Here is a 19278-nt window from a genome sequence, read left to right as displayed (position 1 = left end):
TTCCAAGCCAAAGTTGATTTCCGGACACATGGGACCCACTTCAGACACACACACATACACACTCCGCTTCATTAACAGCAACAGGTGCACATCTCAGTGCTTGATTGGCGTGCAGGCGGGCCACTCGCGCACCCCCTTACCCCGCCCCCTGCACCTTTTTTGGGCCAGAACCCGACACTGGGGGTCATGTGTGCCACCGCTTAGCACCAAAGGAGCAGAGGAGTGGGAGCAGTCCAGCAGAGTCCATCAGAGTGAGTCCAGCACGGTCCAGCAGAGCTAGTCCAGCCCGGTGTGATCAGTCTCGTTGATCTTTTTCAGCGGCACCATGACGACGCTCGAGAGCCACATGACGTACACCATCCACAATGAGCAGACGTACATGACCCAGGAGGATGACTGGGACCGGGACCTGCTGCTCGACCCCGCCTGGGAGAAGCAGCAGAGGAAGGTATGCTTCACAGAGTGTGTTTGTGTGTGTGTCACAAAATGATGTCTTTCGGTGTGTCACCTTTTTAATGTGCTCACTTGACAAATTACAAGTTTGGGGTTAGCCTGCTCCTCGCACCCTGGCGCCAAGCGGAAAGATATTTTAGTCCTTGGAACTTTCTCAGTGCTGTCTTTCAGCCCCCCACCCTCCATGTCTAAATATACCCCACCTCTAGCCTGTTTTGCCGTCTGTTCTCCTTAAGGAGAACTTTTTTTAAATGTTTCCTTGCCTTCTTTCGTGGAAACAACAGTAGTTGGGCCCACCAAGGCCACCATGTTGGAACTAAGCACATTCTGTGGCGGATCAGAACCAAGCACTGGTTTGTGTTAGTGAGGTTCTGTCGCTGATGAGATGAGAGACACTGACAGATGGCGGCAAGGCCGGCTTGGTTTCACATACGTGCCTCCCAAAAAAAACTTCCTCCTAAAATTACTTGCCATCACTCTTCAAATGTCTTTTTCTCCTCCATCTTGACTCGTGCCCGCCCCCGTCCCACTCCCCAGTGAGTGTCCTATAGATGCCAGCCATGTTTTGTTTGTTGGCATTTTGGCCGTGGGCGGTCTCATCACAGGTGGCCTCACAGGGGGCAGTGTCGGGCGTTAACCGCCCACACATTGTAACGCGGTGGCCCTGGCATCATTAATATATGGAGGGGATGGCGTCTTGGTGACCTCATTATAAGAGTTTAGCCAACAGGTGTGTGTTTTCATCAGGTCCTCCTTGTCCATCCATTCCTTCCTCTTACAGCTCGCCTCAGGAATCCCGCCTTCTCAGCTGTCACCCGGTGTCCCATAGCAACCCGATTTAGCCCCCATGCACCTTTTCTCACACACGCACAAACACACACACACACACACACACACACTGGTTGGCCTAGTGGCCTAAGAGGGTCGCATTGGGAGTCGGTCTAAATTTGGTCATGCATGGCGAAGGACCCCGCACCTGCCAGGACCTCGGCTGGCAGCCCTCGAGAGGCCCACATCAAAAGTGACCTCGCTCACTAATTTGGTGTCGTATGACGCAATGTCGACGACATGCTTCTGTAAGACTTTGCACTTTATTTCAGCTCGCCAAGAGCTGGAATGAGGACAGTGCCCTCTTCCGCTTCAAACAAGCTACTGCACCGTAAAGCTGCTGTTTGGAGCGGATAAGCGGCCGCCGAGGAGTCGCTCAGACCCAAACGAGCTGCATTGTAAGCTCCGCCCCACTAATAACCTCGCACGCAGCAAAATGAGAAAGTTAAAAGCAGTCCTTGAAAAAGCGTACTATGCTACGAAACTGTGCAAAAGAAATCATAGCATCCGAGTTTTAAAATCTTTCATAACTTAAACATTGATTGATTGATTGAAACTTTTATTAGTAGATTGCACAGTACAGTACATATTCCGTACAATTGACCACTAAATGGTAACACCCAATACGTTTTTCAACTCGTTTAAATTGGGGTCCACGTTAATCTCTTCAGTCAGAGGCAGTACAAGTCTGTTTGGAGGCCCCCTCTCTTAGCCTGGTTCACCAAAAAACACACTATTTTATTATGTAATTCATAATACTTTATTGTATACAATCGTCTCTCGCCACGTTGCGCTTCACATCGTTTATTTTTTTAAACATATTCAACTTTTTTTAAGCATTTTCAAACATGAACATGGTTAAATAAACTAATAACTGTCAATACCACAGTAGTATTGGCCAATAAAGGAGGTCAAACCTATCATTGTGCGCCGTTCAGTATCACGGCCACTGATTGGCTCACCAATATAGCGTCATTATGTTGGATTAAAAGAATAGAAACGTGCCTAACCGGTGTTATTTCAGAGCTAGAGTGCTCTTTAAAAGTAAAAAAAAAACTTAATGTTTTATGCTTTCCTTTTTAATATATTTCATTTGGAGTAATCGCTACTTCATACTTCTGGTTATGTCCAGAACCAATTAACAGCAATAACCGAGGGGTCGAATGTATAATCTTAAATACAAAAAAGTAACAAGAAGCACAGTATGTAAAGGTAAAAACCAATGTAAATCGCACAAATCCTTCGTCATGCAAATGAAAACACTATTTTGACACTTACATTCCATCTGTTTTATGTTACAGCCTTATTCCAAAATTGAAAAATAGGTTTTTGTTCTCATTATTCAACAACAACTCATAATGACAATGTTAAACGTTTGTTTTTAATTTTGCAGATGAAAAAAAAATTGGAAAAAAACCAACTTGTTGGTATTTAGACCATTGGTCCCCAAACTACGGCAGATTACGGCCCGCCATCGTCCAAAATCCGGCCTGCGGGAAGTCTTCGAGTTTAAAAAAAGAAAGGGACCTTTTGAATCTATTTTCTACCTTTTGTTAATCTTGGCGTCTCCTAGCCGCTCAGGCGAATCTTATTGTCGAAAAATGCATTCTCCCGTCGGTAACGTGACATCATTGCACTCGCACAGTGTCAGGTGAGCATGCGGCAAGTGCATACTCTTTTAGTCAATTAGTGCTTGAGGAATATATACATACATATCTATGTATACACACAGACACACACAGCCTGGTCCCCGTCCAAATGTTTAACCCAATGCGGCCCTCGAGTAAAAAAGCTTGGGGACCCCTGATTTAGACCCTTTGCTCAATACTTTGTTGATACACCTTTGGAAAAAAATTACGGCCTCAAGTCTTTCAGACTACAACGCCACAAACATGGCACATCCTATCCTTGGGCAGTTTTGCCCATTCTTTTTTGTCCATTCCTCTTTTCAGCACCTCTCAAGCTCAATCAGGTTGGATGGGAAGCGTCGGTTTTCATCCAGAATTTCTCTGGCTGCAACATAACAAAGTGTGGAAAAAGTGAAGCGCTGTGGATACTTTCTGGACGCACTGTGGTAAAGCAGATAGTACAATACGCACTTACATCAACAAACGAAATCTCCATCCATCCATCCATCATCTTCCGCTTATCCGAGGTCGGGTTGCGGGGGCAGCAGCCTAAGCAGGGAAGCCCTGACTTCCCTCTCCCCAGCCACTTCGTCTAGCTCTTCGTGGGGGATCCCGAGGCGTTCCCAGGCCAGCCGGGAGACATAGTCTTCCCAACGTGTCCTGGGTCTTCCCCGTGGCCTCCTACCGGTTGGACGTGCCCTAAACACCTCCCTAGGGAGGCGTTCGGGTGGCATCCTGACCAGATGCCCGAGACACCTCATCTGGCTCCTCTCGGAGGAGCAGCGGCTTTACTTTGAGTTCCTCCCGGATGGCAGAGCTTCTCACCCTATCTCTAAGGGAGAGCCCCACCACCCGGCGGAGGAAACTAATTTTGTCCGCTTGTACCCGTGATCTACAAACGAAATCTGTCGTGCAAATGTGTGATTAATGCTGATGAAGGCAAGCTAGTCCAGAGAGAGATTCCTGTAACATAGTGGAACTCAAGTACTTTTGAATACTATTCCGCTTGAAAAAACGTTTCTCCTTGAAGAACTCCAAAATCATCCTCAGGCACAGGTACATCCATAAATCTGCAGGCATAGTACTACATGACCAATTAACCCACCTGATTGTAGAGATTTATATTTTTTAACAACCTTTTCACATATCCCAATAAATTAAATGTCGTCATGTGGGTCTATTAATAACACACAGCCTAGGAGCAGCAAGTTAATAGTAGGGACTCCCCAACCAGAGTTTACCAACAAGACATGAAAATGAATGATAGTTAAAGGAGAAGTGGCAAGGTTTTTTATTGGATGTCTGTCTTCAAGGGGAATTGCACTTTTGTATTTTTTATTTTGCCTATCGTTCAGAATCATTACAAGATGAATATTATATATATTTTTTCATTCTAAATATTAAATAAATGCGATCAAAAGTTTGCTTACAATCAAGCCTATCGGAGCCGCTCAATTACGCCTATAAACCCCTAAATAATACATCCAAACACCTCAATTGAGGTGTTATATACATGACGTAAGCATATATGTCACGGGCACATAACATTTAATATTTACATATTTTCATCATATTAAGCATAGATGGCGCATTAATTTCCAAAAACACATCACAACGCTTGCTTTTTTTCCTTCATTGTTTATTTCTGCTCACTGCAGACTTCATGAGAGCCAAGAAACATAATAAACTATCACTTACTGTATAGTGCCTGCTCTCGTTAGGATGGAAAATGCCAGGGTGTTCATATATTCTAATTAAAATGAAGAATGACCAAATCCTCACAAAGAGATAGGGTGGAAGGAGGGAGGGGACCAAAGGTCTTGTCGTGTCTTTCTCGCCATTTCCAGGCCCTAAATGGCTGTCAAAGTGCACCAACTTGTCAGACTTATATCCAAATAGTCTTGGATCTATAAATAGTCATAGATCTATAAATAGTTTGTCTGCATTAGCGCTTAAAATAACTATCACTATTACCTGGTTAATATTCAAATCACCAAATGTAAATTGAGTATTGTTGGCGCCTTTTGAATGTTTTTTTATTGGATTGTATGGGCAAAATAGAGGACCTCCCATTGGTTCCGCTGTAAGAGGACTTTATTATTTAGAATGGATAAAAAAAAATCTATCCATCATGTCGTTCATAAAGATTGTGAACGATAGGCAAAATTAAAAAAAAAAAAAGTGCAGTTCCCCTTTCAGTTGCAGTGCATGTGCGATGGTCCTGCATGTTTGTCTGAGACACTCATGACTGACAGCTATGAACGCTGGTCATTTTATTCAAACTGAAACAACATTTTTACAAAGTTAAACTTCGAATTGTGACAAATGTAGAAAATGTGTTACATCTGTTCTCTTAAACCACTATTAATAACATATTGTTGGTGGTGGTCCTATATTATCTGTTTTAAAACATTTAATTTGTAGCAAACTGTGCCCTTTAACAAGTGTGTGTGTGTATGTGTGTGTCAGACATTCACAGCTTGGTGCAACTCTCACCTGAGGAAGGCTGGCACGCAGATTGAGAATATTGAGGAGGATTTCAGAAATGGCCTAAAGCTGATGTTGCTTCTGGAGGTCATATCGGGTAGATAAACACACACACACGCGCACACACAAAGGAATTGGGAAACTAAATTTGTGTGCATGCGCAGGTGAGAGGCTTCCCAAACCAGACAAAGGCAAGATGCGCTTCCACAAGATCGCTAACGTAAACAAAGCTCTGGACTTCATCTGCAGCAAAGGCGTCAAGCTGGTATCCATCGGTGCCGAGGGTGAGGACACTATTGTTGTAGTGACATCATGGAGTCAGCTGACATCCAAACAATCAGTTATGAATGTGTGTTTGCAGAAATTGTTGATGGAAACGGGAAGATGACTCTTGGAATGATTTGGACCATCATCCTACGCTTTGCTATCCAGGACATTTCTGTTGAAGGTGTGTGCGTGTGTTTTAACAAGAATTGTGTGTGTGTGCCCGTTAACGAGGTGTATTCGTGCAGAGACGTCCGCTAAGGAGGGTCTGCTGCTGTGGTGTCAGAGGAAGACCGCTCCCTACAGGAACGTCAATGTGCAGAACTTCCACATCAGGTGAGTGCAACATGACATCACCCTGCAGTGCAAAAGGAGCAGAACGCTTTGCTACCTTAGCGGTTCCTTGATGTCTTGTCTTTTTGCCGATGCGCTTTCTCAGCTGGAAGGACGGCCTGGCTCTGTGTGCCCTCATCCACAGACACAGACCTGACCTCATCGACTACTCCAAACTGAGAAAGGTGCCTCATCAAGAAGCCAAATGGAGGTCCAAATGTCCAATTGCTGTAAGCTGCTCACAATTTTCTTTTTACCTGCAGGACGATCCCATCGGCAATCTGAACACAGCCTTTGAAGTGGCTGAGAAGTTCCTGGACATCCCAAAGATGTTGGATGCTGAAGGTGAGCTTTGCTCTTCCAGCAAGCTAAGCGTAAGCTAACCGCTGTTGTGACATGCAGACATTGTCAACACGCCCAAACCCGACGAGAAAGCCATCATGACTTACGTGTCCTGCTTCTACCACGCTTTCGCTGGCGCCGAGCAGGTACGCTTTGCACACGGTAAGCTGGTGGTGGTTGTCTGACGGATTGGTGCTTCTGCTGTTTGTCTGACAGGCTGAGACCGCCGCCAACCGGATCTGCAAGGTCCTGGCTGTTAACCAAGAGAATGAGAAGCTGATGGAGGAGTACGAGAAGCTGGCCAGCGAGGTGAAAAACATGAGGTTTGGTCTTAAAATGGCAGCTTTCATAACCAAAATGTTTCTCGTGTAGCTTCTGGAGTGGATCCGCCGCACCATTCCCTGGCTGGAAAACCGCGTGGCCGAGCAGACAATGCGCGCCATGCAGCAGAAGCTGGAGGACTTCCGCGACTATCGCCGCGTGCACAAGCCACCGCGCGTGCAGGAGAAGTGTCAGCTGGAGATCAACTTCAACACCCTGCAGACCAAACTGAGGCTGAGCAACAGGCCCGCCTTTATGCCGTCTGAGGGCAAGATGGTGTCGGTGAGCACGCGTCAACAGTCAAGGACAATCGATGATCCAAAATGCACAAGTCACACATTGGCCGCGTCTGCCTCCTGCAGGACATTGCCAACGCCTGGAAGGGTCTGGAGCAAGTGGAGAAGGGCTATGAGGAGTGGCTGCTCACTGAGATCCGCCGCCTGGAGAGACTGGATCACCTGGCTGAGAAGTTCAAGCAAAAGTGCAACATGCACGAGGCCTGGACTGCAGGTCGGTCTCCATCGGCGTCCACTCGTCTGTCACGGCGTCGGATGACAATGTGGAATGTGGTTTCAGGTAAGGAGGGCCTGCTGTCTCAGAAGGACTATGAGTCGGCGTCCCTGATGGAAATCCGAGCCCTGATGAGGAAGCATGAGGCCTTTGAGAGCGACCTCGCTGCCCACCAGGACCGCGTGGAGCAGATCGCCGCAATCGCACAGGAACTTAAGTAAGACGAGCACTTGGTAACAATGGCGGAAGTCTTCTCGTGTTCACGCTGTCTTTGTGCGTGTCAAGCGAGCTGGACTACCACGATGCGGCCACCGTCAACTCCCGCTGTCAGGGCATCTGTGACCAGTGGGACAACCTGGGCACGCTGACCCAGAAGAGGCGGGACGCTCTGGAGGTACTTTAAGGTCTACTGTTAGTGCTGCATTTTGTGACACAGGTGACACCTTTCTGCAGCGCGTGGAAAAGCTATGGGAGACCATCGACCAGTTGTACTTGGAGTTCGCAAAGAGGGCGGCGCCCTTCAACAACTGGATGGACGGAGCTATGGAGGACCTGCAGGACATGTTTATCGTTCACAGCATTGAAGAGATTCAGGTGCCAACCTATGTTCTGACATTTTGAGCCGGCCACCTTCTCTTCATCATCAGGTCTTATCACTGCCATGTCCCTTCCCTCCTACCAGACTCTGATTACCGCCCACGACCAGTTCAAGGCCACGCTGCCAGAGGCCGACAAGGAGCGCATGGCCACGCTGGGCATTCACACCGAAATTGTGAAGATAGCTCAAACGTACGGAATCAAACTGTCCGGAATCAACCCGTACACCAACTTGTCCTCCCAGGACATCAGCACAAAATGGGACACGGTGGGTGGACGCGTGAGTCCCAACAAATCTTTTGTGGCACCGTGTTTGTGATGCTGTGATGTTGGCGTGCAGGTCAAACACCTGGTGCCCCTCAGAGACCAAATGCTGCAGGAGGAGGTGGCCCGCCAGCAAGCCAACGAGAGGCTCCGACGCCAGTTCGCTGCCCAGGCCAACATCATCGGACCCTGGATCCAAACCAAGATGGAGGTAAGGCGTGGGCATGGGTGAAGGAAGCGCACACGGCGCTTGAAGCTGATGTATATTTGTGGGCGCAGGAGATCAGCCACGTGTCTGTGGACATCGCTGGCTCTCTGGAGGAACAGATGAACAGCCTGAAGCAATATGAGCAGAACATCATCAACTACAAGTCCAACATCGACAAGCTGGAAGGCGACCACCAGTTGAGCCAGGAGTCGCTCATCTTTGACAACAAGCACACCAACTACACCATGGAGGTAAGTCCCCCTCGCGTCCCACTCCTGTCCTGTCTGCTAACGTGCACATGGTCTGCCGCAGCACATCCGCGTGGGCTGGGAGCAGCTGCTCACCACCATTGCAAGAACCATCAACGAGGTGGAGAACCAGATCCTGACCAGAGACGCCAAGGGCATTAGCCAAGAGCAACTTAACGAGTTCAGGGCGTCCTTCAACCACTTTGACAGGGTGAGGTTTTCTCTCAAACACACACACACGCACACACACAATCAGCGCCTTCACTTGAGCGTCTAAGAATTATGTTTTTGCAGAAGAGAAACGGCATGATGGACCCAGACGACTTCCGCGCCTGCCTCATCTCTATGGGCTACGACCTGGTGGGCCTCAACGTGCACACTTGAATTTGTGTGTGCGCGTGCGTACTTATCAGTGTACATGTCTGACAGGGGGAGGTGGAGTTCGCACGCATCATGACCCTGGTGGACCCCAACAACACAAACGTGGTCACGTTCCAAGCTTTCATCGACTTCATGACCCGAGAAACCGCAGAAACCGACACCGCCGAGCAAGTCATGGCTTCCTTCAAGATTTTGGCTTCAGACAAGGTCGGTGCACACACACATATGCAGAATTATACATTTTAATTATGTTTTCCATTAATGTTTCTATGTCAAGACTTTACGGACATTGTAGAATACTAAATCACTAACCACTGATAAACTTATCGGATTAATTAAAATAGGCTTGATTAAAAAAAAAGACAAGATGTGCTTACATTGAACCTTTCCGACTTAAGATGTGCTTACATTGAACCTTTCCGACTTAGAACTACATCACAGTGGAAGAGCTGCGCCGCGAGCTTCCGCTCGAGCAGGCTGAGTACTGCATCAGCCGCATGACCCGCTACGTCGGAGCCGACAGCCCGCCAGGTGCCCTGGACTACATCTCTTTCTCCAGCGCCCTTTATGGGGAGAGCGACTTGTAAAGAACCTCAGTGAGGTGACCGGGAGGTGTGGCGCCCCCTGTCCTTAAAGAAGGAAATCAACCTTTGTTGTACTTGTGCAGCCGCATGTTTACACTTGTTGTGTAGAGCCCCTCACACACACAAATACACACAAACACAACACAGTGGGTCTGGAGGAGGGATGAGAGCAGCGATGTCATGTTCAGATGCAAAGTATTGTGGGTAACTACAGGTGTAAATAAAGTGGCATGGGGAATGAAGAGAAATGGAGCCTCTTTTTGGAGTCTTAACGAGCACGAGCGCTAACGAGATGCATCATCGGAAAGGTTGTGACGATGGTACGTGGGCCTGACCTCGTTGTCGAGCCAGTTGCTGAAGTGTGACCTTCGTCTGTGCTCCTCCTCCTCCGGAAAATAAACTTGAAATAAAACCTGTCACATTTTAACCATCACAGCACTTTTGGTGTTCCATTTAGCAACAATGTAAGCTGCTGTGTGTGTGTGTGTGTGTGTGTGTGTGTGTGTGTGTGTGTGTGTGCGTGTGCGTGTGCGTGTGCGTGTGCGTGTGCGTGTGCGTGTGCGTTTGCGTGCGCGTGCGCGTGCGTGTCAGACATTAATGCAATGTCAGGCCGAACGTTTATTGACTGAAACATGTTAACATCCTTGGAGGTCAGCATTGTTCCTGCTAAGTAGATAATAATTAATGACCGCAGTGTTACACGCTACCTGCTTAATAACCTTGCAGCAACATCATGTAGGAAGCACTTCCTGTTTGATATTTTGCCACATGACAGGAAGCACCCAACTCATTAAGAGCAATGTGATGTGTCACCACGGTGACCGGGTACAGTTGCATCACCTCCAGGGTGAGGAAGTAGCTACGTGCACGATTAACGTGCATATGTACAGACTATGTATACGACCCACTATGTTCGCATGGTGTGACGTTCAAGTGCACACATGCTGAGTGGGAACATACAGGAGTGATGGGGCACGGCACGTTGACAACAAAAACTACCATCGGGCTTAAGTGTGACGTCTCATCAAACACTTCCAGGCTGCATCTAGCCAACCAAGGAGCTGCGTCTGGTCAGGTCCACGTTGCTGGCACTGAGTCCTCGACAGTCCGACAGCATTGGCGAGTTGGCGTCCTGTGAACAAACGGAAAAGTCGACATTTTGTCTTGTGTGTGTGTGTGTGTGTTTGCGTGTGTGTGTGTTTGTGTGTATGTGTGTGTGGATATCACATGCACACCTGTGTGGTCTCCTCAACACTCTTGTTGAGGAAGTTGAGCGAGCTCGCTCTCTTCATCCTGAAAGACAGAAACAGCATCATCATCATCATTCTCTATTATTTCCATCCATCCTCACATTATCATCGGCATCATATCATCACCTTAATCTTCATCATTATCTTTGTATCACCATCATTATCCTGCTCATCACTAATCTTATCAACCTCTTCATCACCATCCTAATCAGTATCATCATCATCCTTATATCATTATTCTCATATCATTCCCACCATATCACCATCATGATCCTACACATCCTTGTCATTCTCATCCAGTCGTCGTTTATCTCAAAATCATCATCCTCTTCATCGCTATCCTCATCAGTACCCTTATCTTCATCACCACCATCGTTATCACTGTTTTCATTTAAATCGTCACCCTCCTCATTGTCATCTTCTCGGGGTCTTCTGACACACCCACCCTGGGTTGCGAGCTTCTTGCGGTCCGCTGCCTTGAAGCTTCTTCACCAGCATCTCGCTGCTCCTCCTCAGAGCATCGCGGATCTTGCCGAAGGAACCGCTGCGGCGCAGAGAGCCACTCCCGTCCTGCAAGAAGGTCACACCCACTTCACATATGTCAAAGCGAGAACGACGGCCAAGAAAATCCAGAGAACTGACCCCGTTCCACTCGGCAGAGTCGTCGGCTTCGCTGGCCCCTCCCGAGCCGTTGCCTCCCTCCCGGCTGTGTCGCCGCTCTCCTCCGCCATCCTTGAGGAGCTCCACCACCTTGCTCTGGTTGATGGCGTCAAAGCCCTGAAGAGCAAACGGACACATTAACCTACAAGAAGTTTCTCTGCAACTCATGGGAGCGTCCTGCGGCTCCACCTGCTTGCGGGACTTGCTGGCGCACTCCTCCAGCGTTTGGGCCGCCTCCAATTTGCCTTGGCGGCGGTAGAGGGCACCCAGACTCTTAAGGGTGGTATTGACCGTAGGGCTGCAAAGCAAAAGGACACAAATTCTCCTGAAAAGCCTGAAGATGGAAACAGAGAACAGTCAAAAGTTGCGCCCACTCACCTGTCCACCTTGCACGCCTTGTACCAGCTGCCATATTCCACGTAATGCCCCGCCTCCTTGCGCTTCCCCTAACAGAGAGCAAACGTCAGTCACTTTCAAGGTGTCATGCGTGAGTGACGATGGCTGCCGGGATGGCTCACCTTGCTTTCCTCTCGCTCCTCTGCGTGCATCCAGATGGGCTTGTTGTCGTCTGCGGAAGACACAAACACAATCAATCCTGTTGGGAGGGAGGGGCCACAGAAAGCGAGGGGCTGGAGGTGCGCCGACTTACTGTTGACAGAGCCAAACTCGCGCTCGTGCGCTCGTGTTAGGATGTCCTTGTAGAGCGCCTCGGCATCTTTGAACTTGCCTTGCTTGAGGTAACACGTGGCCTGAGGGCAGACATACACACGCTTCACACACGTGCACCATGACACACAAGAAGAGCACAACGGCGACCTCACCAGGTTGTTTTTGGTCTTTGCCACATTTGGGTCGTCGGCGCCCAGCTTGGACTGGTAGATCTCCAGGGCGCGGCCGTAGTAATACTCCACCTCTTCATATTTGGCCTGGTTCTGGCACAGCAGCGCGAGGTTGTTAAGTTGCTTGGCCACATCTGGGTGGTACTTCCCCAACACCTGAGGGAAGGCAGGGCCAACATTGGCGTACTGGAAAATCACGTGGTTGCGACAGGCGCGCCTACCTTCTCTCTAATCTCCAGCGCTCGCTTGCACAAAGGCTCCGCCTCCTTGTACTTGCCCCTCTTCCCGTACAGAACTGCCAGGTTGTTGAGGGTGGCCGCCACTGCCGGATGGTCTTTCCCCAGCGTCTTCTCCCTGATGGCGAGGGCGTCATTGAGGAGGTGCGCTGCTTCTTTGTACTTGTTCTGGTCCCTGCATACACAATATATCAGTGTCATAATGCAGCCCACTCATGCTGTGCCGGCCATTTATCTACCTGTAGACCAGCGCCAGGATGTTGAGCATGGTGGCCACGTCGGGGTGATCATGACCCGATGTTTTCTCCAGGTCTTCCAAAGCCTGTTTGCAGAGAGGCACGGCCACCTCGTAGCGGCCCTGCGAAGCGTACTGGATCACCAAGTTGTGCAGGGTCCTGAGGCGGGCAGGGATTTCATAACCGCCCTGCTGTGCCGCCACCTCACCGCTGGGCTGAGCTGTGTCACAGGTGGAAGCGGCGAGTCAGGTGACCCGGCACAGACATTGTAAAATGCATGCATGGAGACACCCTACCACCTGCAGGAAGTTGGCAGCCACACCGCTCACAAAACTTTGGCAAAACAGTCTAATTTGTTTGCGCTGCGGTGTGTGCCGTAGAAATGGTTGTTTATGCTGTTTTCGTTTTTGAGGTATTGAAGATTTTCTATAGGTCAATCAAAGTTTAGCCAGCCACTGGATTTCTCAAAATTAAACCAAAATAGTCTCATTTGTTTGTGCTGGTTTGTGCCTTTCAAATTATTGATTCTGCTGTTTTCATTTTTGAGTTATAACATTTTCCGGAAGTCTATATTGCTTTGTTTTTTACACGTTTCTTTCATATTCATGACACTAATGCGACATATAATTCATATCCTTGTTACTTATGACAGTCTGGGTATTATGAAATAATTTAAAAAAATATATATGTATCATCGGAATACACATAATTGACTCATACTCAAAGGCAGGACGACGCTATTGAAATGATGGGTCAGTATAGCCCTTCTTTTTTTTTTTTTACACATTCTTTTGTTTTAATCTGACAAACTCACTAATATGTCATGTCCAGACAACTGGACAAACTGCACTTATATATACATACTGTATTAAAAAATATTTTGGCATTTTTTTAATGTACAAAATGTTTTAAGCACAAACTGGAACATCAAGTAACATTTCAACATTTAAAGACGAACGCAGAACAAATATCAAAGTAAACACAACAAATTACGACAACAACATCTTTGGACCTTTGTAACAGCATCCGGTCAGCCAATGTGCGATGGCTTTAACATCATGTTTCTCTGACAGCATTTGCACCACTGCAGACTGGTATAGGCTGTCAGAACACCCTGGGGCAGGAATATATGAGTCTTTTGTCCTCATTATTTTTCTTGCAACTATAACTGATCCAGTCTCATCAAAACATACAGTCTGATGGGTTTTCGTTATTAAAGTATAGTAAACATGTATTTGTGTTTGACTACAGTAGTGACAGAAAATGTTACCCAGTCTAATGTCTCTGATGCTACTACTGTGAGGTGAACTGTATTTTAACAGCTGCTAGGAATAAATAGGATTTTTTATTTTAATTTCAAATTGTTTCTTTATTGATTTGCTTTGTTTCCGGGGCAGCCAATTGGGCAGATGAGTTGGCTCTGGATCACCAAACTTCATAAGCGTTTCTACCTGTGATGCCCTCCAGACATTGGGCTGCATCCTGCACACGGAAATCTCCAGATAAAAAAACACTTTGCACAGCCAGTGTGCAGAGAGTCATCTGTATTTGTGATGCAGTATTTGCGCACTATTGGTATGTTAATTGCAGGCTCCCGGTCACATGTCAAATGGACATGACTGTGACACTCCTTACAGTAGCCTTTTATGTCAACGCAATTACTGGTCATCGATGGATACAAACAACACTAAGAGAGACCTTTTACAGTGTCTTGTGCCAGGTAAACACATGTCTGTGTTTTGTTAAAGAGGGAACACACAGAAGCTAATGAAAATAATAACAGAAGAAATGAATAACTTTAGGAGATGGTTTGAAAAAAACAGACTATTTTTGAATGTCAGTAAAACTAAAATAATGCAAATCTGCAACAGTAAAAGAGAATGTCGAACAAATAAAAATAGACGGACAATGAATGAGTAAAACAAACCAATTTTTGGGTGGAATGAAAGATGAGAAAGTCAGTTGAAAATCTCATTAAAAATATACAAAATAAAGTGGCAAGAAATAAATCAGTAATGAATAAAGCAAAACATATTCTGGACCACAAATCACTCTATATTCTCTACTGCATACCAGTAGTATCATATCTGAGTTATTGTGTAGAAATATGGGGAAATAAGTACAAAAGTACACAGATCAGTTAGAATTATACATAATGAGTGATGCATACAGTTATTACAAATACATTGGAGGCAGCCGCAAACAGTTGACATACTTCAGACAAAAGTCATAATTTCTCTGAGATTGATGATAATGAATATTCTGTCAAAATGAAGGTAATCGGTTATTTTTTTTGGTCTTTCTGTGTTTTTTTTAACGTTTATTGAACTGTTAGGCGTCTTAGAGTGCCTGCTGGTCACGAAACACTGCAGGCATATAGCAGCCGAGCTAATGCGGCAGCAAAATTCTACTTTCACAAAATAAAAAGCATGTTTTGTTGTAAGTTTATAAGCTGGAGAATGTTTAGAACAATATACAGATGTATTATTTTGGTTTATTGCCTCAGAAAAAATTACGTCAAAATGACAGCATTTGAATGCATTCGGGTACTTCCTTGGAAATTGGTAGCAGTGATGGCGCCTGCTGTTTAGTTGGCATTACTCTCTTTACACATGACTCTGCACCAGTTTAATGTCTACTGCCCCCGAGAGGCGGTGAAACATAGTTCATGATGGTCATTAGAAACGTTAATCTTTAGTAACTCAAAAAGTATAGCAGCACAACAAATCATTTTAACAGCACAAACAAATGTGACCATTTTGGTATAATCTGGAGCACAAATTTGATTGTTTTAGTCAAAATCGAAGAATGGTGGTTGGCTGGTGACGTCACCGGAAACGTTCAGCTGAAACCACTCTAAAAGTGTAGCAGCACAATAGATAACAAATTCAAACATTTAAATTAAAGTTTTGCGTGAGCAGGAGGGGGCAACTTCACAGCAACGTTACTTCCTGAAATCCATCCATTTTCCCGTTCGGGGTCGCGTGAGGTGCTGGAGCCTATCTTAGCTGCATTCAGGCGGTAGGCGGGGTACATCCTGGACAAGCCGCCACCTCATCGCAGGGCCAACACAGATAGACGGACAACATTCATACTCACATTCACACACTAAGGCCAATTCAGTGTTGCCAATCAACCTATCCCTAGGTGCATGTCTTGGAGGTGGGAGGAAACCAAAGTACCCGGAAGGAACCCACGCAGTCACGGGGAGGACATGTAAAACTCCACACAAAAAGATCCCCACCCAGGATTGAACTCAGGACCTTCGTATTGTGAGGCACATGCACTAATGTGAATATTTAATATCTCAAAAACAGCACAATCAATAATTTGCACAGCACAGACAAATGAGACAATATCGGTTTGATTTGGAGAAATGCGGGAGCTGGCTGAACTTAGATTGACTTATAAAAGAATGTGTAATAACTCGAACAAAAACGGCACAAGCATCCATTTCATTGGAACACACCAATGAGACTATTCAACAGAGTTTTGCAAGGGTTAGGGGGCCAACTTCACACGAGGTCACCCTACCTGCACTCTGGTCGTCGTCATTAGGGAACAAGTCGTCCAGGTTGTCCTTGGATGTCTCCCCTGTCTTCTCCTCGCAGGGCAAAGCATCGTCGTCCAGCTTCTTAATGTGGTTCATGAACTCCAGGTGCTTCTTCTCCTCCTCCAGTTGGGCCACACTCTGCTCGCTGCGCTGCAACTTGTGTTGCGTGGCTGCCAGCTCGTCCCGCAGCCACTGGTTCTCTTGACACAGGCGGCGCACTTGGGCGCGCAGCTTTTGCTTTTCCGATTCCACCGCACTCAGGTGGCCCGACAGAGCAATGATCACCTGGATGTCAGGCGCCGTGTCAGCTGGTTGCGGACATCAGCGAGGGCGTAGCGTGCATGAGGACACTTACTTGAGCTTCCCCCAGGCCCAGCTCGATGGCCTCCATGCTTTTGCGCAGAACACCGGACTTCTCCTGCGAGGCGGGGGGCTGAGCGAAGTCTAGCATCGAGTTGAGGAGCTGAGCGTGCTCGCCGCGCAGCGCCTCCAAGCCCTGCATGACCGCCTTGGTGTTGAGGACAATCTCATCCTGGCTCAGGCGCTCCAGGGTTTCTTCTCCAGGATACACCATGGTGGACATGGCCCACTTGCTTCAACACTGTAGAAGGAGCACAAATACTGCATCTTATCTCTTGAGAGAAGACTTTTCTCAGCCGGCATTTCTTGCTCGGTGACGTCATCATTCGTCACCGAGCATCACCTGTCCTCCTCCGCCTCCCACACGCATGCACACGCCGCAATGCAGCACTGGCTTCTCACGCACATCATCAGCTGTTGGAAGGCCACACCATGGCAGACGTCATTGAGGCCAACTAGGGCTTTTCGAAGCATCGACTCAATACTTGACTGCTAGCTGACGAAAAGCCTTAAAGTACAAACGTCATTCGTTTTTTTTAAACCCTGAAATACGACGCTATTACGGCAATTTTTTTTCCATTTAATAAAATCGACCAATGTCCCGCTATCGCAATCACAATCGCCATTCGTGCAGCTAAAAGAGGACCAACAAACCTGCAAACGTTTTTACCTTCATCGAATATTCCAGGCGAACAAAGCGGCGATGTTGTGATGGGTTGCACCGACCTACATCAAGCTCGCTGACGTAATACAAGCCACTTCCGGTTTCTTTCAACATAAAATGCCCGGGATTGACGAACGCTACGCACGAATCATAAAAGGTCAAAAAAATAAAGTCAAATGTCCAAAAAATGTGTGCTTTGCGCTAACGATAAGGAGTGAATATTTCTCAATTCACATTCATAAAGAGGTACGATAAGCATGTCATTGTAATGGAACAATGTAAATATTGCAGTTGTTTATGTGGACCCCGACTTAAACAAGTTAAAAAACTTATTCGGGTGTTACCATTCAGTGGTCAATTGTACGAAATATGTACTGTACTGTGTAAACTGTACTGTTTCATATAATTTATGCTTGTCCTTTGCAATCTACCAATAAAAGTTTAATCCATCCATCCATCCATCCATCCATCCATCTTCTTCTGCTTATCCGAGATCGGGTCGCGGGGGCCGCAGCCTAAGCAGGGAATCCCAGACTTCCCTCTCCCTAGCCATTTCGTCCAGCTCCTCCGGGGGGATCCCGAAGCATTCCCAGGCCAGCCGGGAGACATTGTCTTCCCAACGTGTCCTAGGTTTTTCTTTTGGCCTCCTACCGATCGGTCGTGCCCTAAACACCTCCCTATGGAGGCGTTCGGGTAGCATCCTGACCAGACGCCCGAACTGGAGCCTATCTCAGCTGCATTCGGGCGGAAGGCAGGGGTACACTCTGGACAAGTCGCCAACTCAGGGGTCGGGTACCTTTTTGGCTGAGAGAGCCATGAAATCCAAATATTGTAAAATGTATTTCCGTAAGAGCCACATAATATTTTTTTTAACACTTAATACAATGTGTGCATTTTTAAGTAAAAGACAAACATTTCTTGAGTATAATAAGTCTATTTTTCATTTTAGTAACATTGTTATTCTGAAGCTAACCAATTATAAATAAAATACTTCCTTTCAATAATGTGACCCTCCTGTACCCCAAAAGACAGCTGGGGTTGGCTGAGCCACCCGCAACCTTGAACAGGTGCAGTAGAAAACGGAAGGATGGATTAAAATGCATGACAATCCACCCATCCATCCATTTTCTAACGCTTACTCCCTTTGGGACGCAGGGGGCGCTGGTGCCCAACTCAGCTACAATCGGGCGGAGGGCGGTGTCCACCCTGGACAAGTCGCCACCTCATCACAGGGCCAACACAGATAGACAGCCAACATTCACATTTAGTGTTGCCAGACAACCTATCCCCAGGTGCATGTCTTTGGAAGTGGGAGGAAGCCGGAGTACCCACAGGGAACCCACGCAGTCACGGGGAGGACATGCAAACTCCACACAGAAAGATCCTGAGCCCAGGATTGAACCCAGGAATACGCAGGACCTTCGTGTTGTGAGGCAGACGCACTAACCCCTCTTCCACCGTGAAGCCCCATCGCATGACAATGTTTTATTATTTGAACATTATTTCTAAAGGCCTACTGAAACCCACTACTACCCACCACACAGTCTGATAGTTTATATATCAATGATGAAATATTAACATTGCAACACATGCCAATACGGCCTTTTTAGTTTACTAAATTACAATTTTAAATTTCCCGCGAAATGTCCTGTTGAAAACGTCGCGGAATGCTGGCGTGTACGCTTGACGTCACGGACTGTTAAGAAATATTAGCGCTGCGCACACACACAGCTAAAAGTCGTCTGCTTTAACCGCATAATTAAATAGTATTTTGGACATCTGTGTTGCTGAATCTTTTGCAATTTGTTCAATTAATAATGGAGAAGTCAAAGTAGAAAGATGGAGTTGGGAAGCTTTAGCCTTTAGCCACACAAACACACTGTGATTCCTTGTTTAAAATTCCCGGAGGTGAAACTTTACTATGGATCAGAGCGGTCAAGCGAACATGGATCCCGACCACTTGTCAACCAGCAGTTTTCGTTGAGAAAATTGTGGTAAAAAGTTACCACTTACCGGAGATCAGCTGAGCTTG

General features: G+C 46.9%; 2 protein-coding genes across 4 annotated transcripts; one reads left to right on the top strand and one right to left on the bottom strand.

Annotated features, from left to right (window-relative positions):
- The first annotated feature begins 13 nt into the window (after positions 1-13).
- On the top strand, positions 14-9875 carry actn3b (actinin alpha 3b). Its single transcript, XM_061913006.1, has 22 exons — positions 14-251; positions 300-448; positions 5379-5493; positions 5561-5680; positions 5758-5844; positions 5909-5996; positions 6100-6178; positions 6257-6338; positions 6396-6481; positions 6552-6644; positions 6708-6938; positions 7019-7166; positions 7233-7383; positions 7452-7560; positions 7620-7760; positions 7849-8031; positions 8104-8238; positions 8307-8486; positions 8548-8694; positions 8778-8843; positions 8913-9071; positions 9293-9875. Exons 1-22 carry the CDS (start codon positions 29-31, stop codon positions 9449-9451), a joined length of 2931 nt encoding a protein of 976 aa, XP_061768990.1. The 5' UTR covers positions 14-28; the 3' UTR covers positions 9452-9875.
- Positions 9485-17388, bottom strand: klc2 (kinesin light chain 2). Of its 3 annotated transcripts, XM_061913010.1 has the most exons (14): positions 17253-17388; positions 16578-16823; positions 16204-16507; positions 12673-12889; positions 12419-12608; positions 12180-12353; positions 12008-12107; positions 11877-11926; positions 11737-11804; positions 11548-11656; positions 11341-11475; positions 11144-11268; positions 10684-10741; positions 9485-10580 (listed from the first exon to the last, which is right to left on the bottom strand). In XM_061913010.1, exons 2-14 carry the CDS (start codon positions 16803-16805, stop codon positions 10494-10496), a joined length of 1845 nt encoding a protein of 614 aa, XP_061768994.1. In that variant the 5' UTR covers positions 16806-16823; positions 17253-17388; the 3' UTR covers positions 9485-10493. The 3 variants fall into 3 exon arrangements, with proteins under 3 accessions (XP_061768994.1, XP_061768991.1, XP_061768993.1); XM_061913007.1 differs by having other exon boundaries at positions 11144-11475; XM_061913009.1 differs by having other exon boundaries at positions 11144-11475; positions 17237-17307.
- Positions 17389-19278: the final 1890 nt, after the last annotated feature.

This window comes from Nerophis ophidion, linkage group LG10, assembly GCF_033978795.1.
Source record: "Nerophis ophidion isolate RoL-2023_Sa linkage group LG10, RoL_Noph_v1.0, whole genome shotgun sequence".
In the NCBI taxonomy this organism is placed as follows: domain Eukaryota; kingdom Metazoa; phylum Chordata; class Actinopteri; order Syngnathiformes; family Syngnathidae; genus Nerophis; species Nerophis ophidion.
The sequence above is the reverse complement of the archived record's forward strand: the minus strand, read 5'-3'. Positions and strand labels throughout refer to the sequence as shown.

Bases quoted from the DNA above. Each gene is read 5' to 3' on its own strand.
- actn3b (XM_061913006.1), top strand. From the start codon at position 29: ATGGGACCCACTTCAGACACACACACATACACACTCCGCTTCATTAAC. The intron at 449-5,378 runs GTATGCTTCACA...TGTGTGTGTCAG, and splicing joins GGGAGAAGCAGCAGAGGAAG to ACATTCACAGCTTGGTGCAA. The intron at 6,939-7,018 runs GTGAGCACGCGT...TGCCTCCTGCAG, and splicing joins CTGAGGGCAAGATGGTGTCG to GACATTGCCAACGCCTGGAA.
- klc2 (XM_061913007.1), bottom strand. From the start codon at position 16,805: ATGTCCACCATGGTGTATCCTGGAGAAGAAACCCTGGAGCGCCTGAGC. The intron at 16,508-16,577 runs GTAAGTGTCCTC...CCTGACATCCAG, and splicing joins TGGGCCTGGGGGAAGCTCAA to GTGATCATTGCTCTGTCGGG. The intron at 12,108-12,179 runs GTGAGGTCGCCG...GTCTGCCCTCAG, and splicing joins CAAAGACCAAAAACAACCTG to GCCACGTGTTACCTCAAGCA.